This window comes from Condylura cristata, unplaced genomic scaffold (assembly GCF_000260355.1).
Source record: "Condylura cristata isolate star-nosed mole 26May11 unplaced genomic scaffold, ConCri1.0 scaffold00067, whole genome shotgun sequence".
Classification (NCBI taxonomy): Eukaryota; Metazoa; Chordata; class Mammalia; order Eulipotyphla; family Talpidae; genus Condylura; species Condylura cristata.
This window is the reverse complement of record NW_004567168.1, coordinates 250,016-257,234: the sequence shown is the minus strand read 5'-3', so window position 1 is coordinate 257,234 and position 7,219 is coordinate 250,016. Positions and strand designations below refer to the sequence as shown.

At 52.9% G+C, this 7,219-nt stretch overlaps 1 protein-coding gene across 1 annotated transcript in view; it reads right to left on the bottom strand.

Moving 5' to 3' along the window:
- Positions 1-2,189: 2,189 nt before the first annotated feature.
- Positions 2,190-7,219, bottom strand: part of LOC101627146 (HLA class I histocompatibility antigen, B-15 alpha chain-like) — a 65,703-nt gene continuing 60,673 nt past the window's right edge. Inside the window, 3 exon segments of the mRNA XM_012734723.1 lie at positions 2,190-2,248; positions 2,385-2,417; positions 2,894-3,013. Of these exon segments, the coding sequence (XP_012590177.1) occupies positions 2,205-2,248; positions 2,385-2,417; positions 2,894-3,013 (197 nt within the window). The 3' untranslated portion in view covers positions 2,190-2,204.

Sequence of the window (7,219 nt, the reverse complement as noted above, 5' to 3'; positions counted from 1 at the left end):
ACGTGTGAGCTGCCCCAGTGACTTCCAAAGACAGCAGCAACTAGCCAGTACATGTAAAAGTACAGTGCATGTTTGTACCCCTGACGTGCTGAAGGAGAACAGCATGTCAGCTCTGTGGTCTTATTTCCCTGCCCGTTGCCTGGGTCAGGAGATCTCAAGCTGAGGAGATTATTCCAAACAGCTCTCCTCACAGCTGTCACTGCCATCAGAAGCAGGGCAGTCTGAGAAACCGTCAGCCAGAGGCACCGTAAGGAGAAATGTTCGGGCGTCAAGTGGCGCCCTGGGTGGGATGTTGGACATAGAAGGACATTAGGTGAAACTAAATGAGACTGAAGTGATGTGTGGAGTTCACTGAAAGTACATCGACATTAATTCCTTATCCGCACAAATGACTTAGACATTTAATGTGTTAACAGTTTGGAAATGATGTGGATTATATAGAAAATCTACTACCTTGCAGATTTTCTGAAAATCTAACAATATTTTAAAATATACTGTTAAGTAAAAGTAAAAAAAAGTAAAAAAGTAAAAAAAGTAAAAGTAAAAAAAAGTAAAAAATGTTAAGTAAAAAGTAAAAAATACCAGTTTTCATAAATTTTGCTATCCAGGGACTGCAGAGAAGGAACATAGGGATTAAAAATGGAAAAGTCACATACCCGGCAGTTTCCAAGTCTCCTCTCCTCTGAGCCTGGTTCTCTGTCTCCCCACAGAGCATCTCAGCCCCCAAGACTCCGCCCCACAGGACAACCCACTCTGCCCACTCAAACCCCCCCCAGTCCTGGCGGCTCAGCCAGAACCAGAGCAGCGCGGCAGCGCCCCCGTGTGGCCACAGGGCTGAGCGCAGGAGCCCAGAGCTGCCCTTTCTCCTGCTCAGCCAGGCTCCCCCAGGGCGCCCTGGGCTCCCAGCTGCAGGACAAGGTCCACGGTCAGGTTAGGGGTCCTCAAACCTCCTCCTTAGTGAATGACTCTGGCACAGACCTCAGGGAAAAGCCAAGTCTCCAGGTCATAACAGCTGATTCCCAAATTTGGGTTGGGTCCTCAATGTATAGTTTCACTCATTCTCTGAATGTAGCCTTGGACTCCAGAGTCCCTGCTGTTTGTTCCTGCTATCAGGGATGACACTGTTTCCTCCTGGGAACCAATCCTAAGTGCTCCATCCCTAGAGTGAGGAAAGAAGTCGAAGAACACAATCCTTCTGGTGTCCTGTGCTCATTGAATCGGGGGGTGGGCAGTTGGTGGGGCGAAGGGGTATGGGGAGAGGAGGGGCTCCCTGGTCCTGAGCCTTTATCACTTGGTGTCCTACAGTGCAGAAGCTCTAGGGGGTGTCTGCTCAGATCACTCATCACTAGGTTGGAGGTCCAGTCCTGCTCCTCTCTGCTCCTTAGCTACCATTCCCTGGGGGACACTTCAAGACTTCAAACAGCATTTACATCGTATCACCTTCCACATTTCTTTCTTTCTTTTTTTTTAAGATTTATTTATTTATGCATACAGAACTGGGGTACAGGATAGAAGTGCAGAGGTAATGAGAGGATTCACCAGAGACAGAGTGGGGAGCAGAACAGGCCAACTGAGAAGCACACTGCAGAGGGGAGCTGCTGGCACGTCAAAAGAGGTCTTCTACGCATGTGGGTCACCTCCGGGGTGGGATCAACTCATGCTGAAGTGTAAGTTTTAGCATCTTAGTGCTGCGCTTTAACCTGCCCTCAGCAATCTTTTTAATTAACCCATCAATCCCACACGACAAGTTAAGAAAAATAATTCCCCATCGGGATTGTCATATTCATCAGGTAAGTAGATGTTATCACTCAGGAAAACCCACGGTGCAGGCAGGGACAGTATTAGCCCCCCTCTGGGGAGCTGGATGGTGCTCAGGGAGAGCCCAAGGTCAGGGGGAGGGCCTGGGGGCAGCGCAAGGCCAGTCTCCCCAACTCTGCACACTGTGTCAGGGAGATAACAGAGACTTGCAGTGCACAGAGACCTGCAGGCATCTGGAAGCCATGACGTGTGGGAGAGAGAAAATCAGGTCACATAGTCTCCAGCACATTGTGAAGGAAAATGTCATGAACAAACTCAGTGGGTCACATCAGGGCTGAGAATCTCCATAGCCCACCTGTCCTCAGAAAGCCCCCTCACAGGTCCCCATAACTTGGTCACTTCTCTCTTCCCCCAGCCCCTCCCTCACAGGTCCCAGAGTCACACCTTTAGGGGCTGAGAGACACATCAGAGCCCTGGGCACTGTGGCTGCCTGGGGGAGAACAACACAGATCTGGCGAGAGCCACGAGAGAGGAGATCACAGGAGGGACTGATGGGGTGACTCCCCCAGGGGCTCCACCTACACTGTCCCAGGGGCTCAGGGACCCAACCCCTGATCCACACTCACCTGCAGCCTGAGTGTAGCTTCCTCCTTGTCCCCCTGTGGGAAGAAACATGTGAGAGAATGGAGGAGTCAGGTCAGAGCCTTAAGGAATTTTCTAACCCTGGACCACAGGGAAGTTTCCAGAACTGAGACTAAAGTCCCAAGTCAAGACAGGGAAAATGAAGAAAGGAGACTGGGAGAGGGACTAAACCCTTTGGGTAACACATGTGCATGGGTGGTATTCATTACCCAGGAGATATGGAGAGAGGAGATGAGGGGACCCGACCAACTGTCCTTGGTCTGTCCTCAGCAGGGACCTTCCCCTCTGAGACTGCTGGGATCAGGGTCCATCACCAGAGTTAACAAGGTGGACAGTTTGTGATTCATTTTCATAAGTTTTCATAAAAGAGGGTCAGCAGTCAGCTCCAGACTGGGAACACTCTGCGGATGGTGCTTCCCATGAACCAAGTGGGGCAAGTTCTCCCTGGGACTTGAAAGCCCCCAGTGGACAGGACCCCCCACTCCCTCCCTACCTCAGCGCTTTTCCCTCCACATCACAGCCACAGGCACCACAGCCCCAGTGAGCACAGCTCCAAGGAGAACCAGGCCAGCAATGAGGCCCCCGGAGGGGGTGGAGGACTGAGGAGGGGGCTCTGGAAGGGAAGGGGAGGGGAGGCCCTGAGCCCCAGGTCTCATCCTCTGAAGGTCTTCTAAAGGGATCCTGATCCCCCTGAGAAGAGCCTCTGTGCTCACACCCCTCCCTCACCCCATCTCAGGACTCAGGGCTCTGAGTCTCCTACACGTTCTCCAGGAATCTGAGTATCTGCATGCACCTGCCCTCCACATAGTTCCTGATGTCCTCAGCCCAACATGTCACCTCCCACTAGCACTGGGTGATCTGACCCACCGAGTCCACGGGGGTCCAGGAGCGCAGGTCCTTGTTCAGGGCGAGGTAATATGCACCGTCGTAGGCCAACTGCTCGTACCCCAGGAGGAGGACCCCGTCGCGTCCCAAATCACAGCCAGACATCTCCTGGAGGATGTGACACCCTGTGCCAGCACGCTTCATCCCCATGGTCACCCCGCACCCGTCAGCCTGTGGTCCTCTCACCAGGAATACTGAACGGGGATAATTCAGGACTTTTCTCTCTTGCTCAATAGAATACAAGTGGTGTGAACAAGGTAAAATCATGAATTTGCAATAACATGGACAGATGTGGAGGGATTTTGTTAACTGAAATAAGTCAGAAGGGGACAGCCAAATCCTGGAATGTGAAGAAACCAAGCAAGGCCAACTGAAAATCAACAAAAGCAAAGTCAAGAAATCTGGCTGCATGGCTGAGACTGTAAGAGGGGAGCAAGGACCCCATGGACTGTGGTGGAGGACAGTGAGGGCCCAGCATTATGTGAAGGGGTGACATATCTCTGCAAAGGGGTGACCCTGTGCCTCACACACACATAGTATGGAAACTTAGGGGAAGATACACTCAGTGTGAGGGAGGGTCTGGTCCCCAAGAAGGGGTGGTATGTCTATGTGTGTGTGTATGTGCATGTGTCAGTGAAAGGAGAGAAGGACACACCACACAGCAATGGGGTCAGTCATACACCAATCCCCAGCGTAAGTTAATTCCAATCCCACAGCGTGAGCAGGTCACACCCTGATCAGTGCAGGTCAGTGAAGAGAAGCAATGTCAGACTGGACTGAGAAAGCAGAACTGGAGGAGAGGCAGGTGGAACTGACCTCGTGGTTACAATGTAGGGACCTGGGTAGGGACCCCTTGAGACCCTGCTGGGGTGTGGTGGTACCTGCCAGCTCCCTCCCCCAGCCCTAATGTTCACTTCAAGATCAACTCCTTCTCGTTCTCTGTAGAAAACCTGCAGGCCTCAGAGTCAGGAAGTGCCACCCTGACACAAGGGGACACTTCCTCTGTGGGCTGCAACCACTTCCTCTCGAGAGCAGAGATAAGGGGTCTCACAGGCTGGGAGGGGAGAGCCTGTGCCCTGCTGGCCTGGCCCAGGGTCATGAGGAGCCAGGTGACCCCACTTATTGAGCTGAGCCTTTGTCTAAGGTCCAGGAAGGAGGGAGAGATGGAGCAGGGTCCCCCTCAGCTCCTGGGAGAGGGGTAAGGTCAGAGTTGGGGAAATATTGTTTCTCTTTCATTCTGGGGTCCCCCCGTCTCCCAGGTCACCCTCCATGTGCCACAAGGAGAGGGTCTCAGACCCCTCTCCACTGCAGTGTTCAGGATGAGTCTCCCGTGTTCATGGCCACACTGGGGAGAGCACGGAAAGATCCGTCTATTGCGATATGAGCACCAGGAGTGGTGGTCAGTTGTTTACTCTAGAAGGTCTTTTATTTGGTTGTTGCTGTAATGTCACTGCACAGTCGCAAACATCAGGACAGGGAGGAAGTGTTGCCCTGAGTCTCAGGTGCTTTCTTTGCTCTGTGCTGCAGCACTTCTGTGTCCTGGCCTTGACCAGTCTGTGCCTTCACCCAGAATGTGGACAGGGAACGTCTAGGCTACTGACCTCTCAGGGCAAAGTCCTGGTGTGAGCATCTGTGATGCTGAAACAGCGTGTGCAGAGACAGCAGTGCGAGTTAGGCTGTGAGCAGCTGAAACACTGAGGCTTCTCCTGACACTCTTCCTCATTTCCCAGTAGGGGCTGGGGCCACCTGGCCACTCACCCCCACACCTTTGTCTCCCCCCACCCAGACTCCCCAACACCTAAAGAAGTGGCTCTGAAGCCTTAGTGCAGACATCTAGGCCGACTGTTGAACATGCGGATTCCTGGATGGTCCCTTAGAGAAGCGGGTGCAGCGCCTCTGGGGCCTTTCTGAGATGAGCCCCAGTGTTGGGGGCTCACACGTTAGGAGTCCTGGCCCTAGAGCAGAGCACCTGAAATTCCTTCAGATAAGCAGATGCGAGGGGTCCGGTGCAGACCTGATCCACCACTCTGGGCAGGGCTGGAATCCCTTCTCTGTTATGAATGGTGTAACATGAAGTTTCATCAAGGTCACTCTACCTTCTTTACAATGGGGTTCACCATATGATGTGCCCTTCGCCATCCTGTGTCCAGAGCCCAGCGGTCCCCTATGAGAGGGGGTCACGGTGCCTGAGTCTGAGTCCTCAGGCCCGTGTGTGCCATGGCCCAGCCCTGCTCCCCTGCCTGCGCAGTCTCAGCACTGCGGGCTGCGGTCAGGTTCCCTGAGGCCGGGGGCTGGGGTGCTCCTGGATGTGCAGGATGGACCCCATGAGCTGTCCTGTCTGCACCAGCTTCATTATCGGGGGCGCGTCTGTGCCAGGCCGAGGGGACACGTTCTGGGTGAGGAACTCAGGGCTCCTTCTGCCGCCCTTCCTGCCACTGGGAGGCCCGGTCCTGGCCTCGGGCACCTGCCATGGCCACTTCGGTGGGGCTTTCTTGTACTTTCCGTCTCTCAGGTTTTGACTCTCAGATGAGCCCTGTGGGATGGGGATCACATGTTTTCCTCTGGCGTGATATGGGTGTTCATCTGGAGCAGGTGACCCCAATGTAGGCACATCTCCAAGGGCCTGCGCTCCTCATGAGGGCAGGGTCCTCAGTGAACAGTCAGGACCCAGGAGTCTCGGGGTTCTCACTATCGATGCTAAAACAGCAGCTGTTGGATTGATGAAGGAGTCCGACTCCTTGGTTTTGGGGAGGATGAGGTCAGATTGACAGTTCCCATGCTAGTGAACCACTTCAAGGGCTCCAGTCAAATGTGACTGTATTCCTGGGGACTTCCTCATATACGCAGGAGCATCTGTGTCTGTGATTGCTGTCCGCACGCTGCAGTGACTGTGCTCTCAGAAATAGAGGTGACACTCATGGCTAAGAAACTCCGGTAACATTCCTGGGCAATTTTTGTTCTCATCCAAATGACCATTGGGGGGAGTGCACAGGTGCAGCTGACCAGTCCAAGACTTTTTAAAAATATATTTATTTATTTATTTATTTATTTATTTATGCATACAGAACTGGGGTGTAGGTCAGAGGGGCTGGAGTGGTGAAAGGATTCACCAGAGACAGAGCGGGGAGCAGAACAGGCAGATCAACGAAGTACACTGCTGAGGGGAGCAGCGGGCAAGACCGGAGAGGTCTGCTGGGCCATGTGGTCACCTCCAGCGCCGGGATTGAACTCCCACTGAAGCGGCTGCAGCCAGCTTGCAGTGCTGCATCCTGTGAGCCTGTGAGCCCTTTTTAAAAATTATTTTTAATTTCTTTCTTGTACCTATTTTACATCAGCTGTAGTCCCCATCGAATTTCACCACCCATTCACCCGTGCGCCCCACCTGAGTCCTCGGGCTCCTCCTGCCTGCATTCTGTACCTTCTCCCTCTCTCCCCTGCAGAATGTCTCTGACTTATAGTTGTCTGATGATTTTTTTAGTTTTGTTACACTGTTCGCAATTTTAAATTATTATCACTTCTTACTTGATCCTTTAATTGGTTTCCCTATATTCCTCCTAGCTGAAAGAAGGTCATCTGGGGTGTCTTTGTGTGAAGGGCCTCTGGCCCATGAAAGGCTTCATATCTGCCCTCCCTTGGCGCAGGGGGTTAAGGTGCACTGGGAAGCGTCCGCAGGGACTGCAGTCCGGGTCTGGGGCCCGGGAACCAGAAGGGAGAGGCGCATTAGCAGAGGAGGCACAGAGGGGCCTGCTCAGGAGAGTCTGACAGAGATGATTGTTTCAGGCAAAGTTAATACAGCACAAGATACACAGTGTGTTTTGGATGCATCAGTATGTGGCTGTCCTATTCATTACACAAAGATGTGACAAGCGGGAGGTGGCGTTTGTGGGCTTAGCAGGAACAAGTTACAGTAACTGGAACATGACCACACAAACAC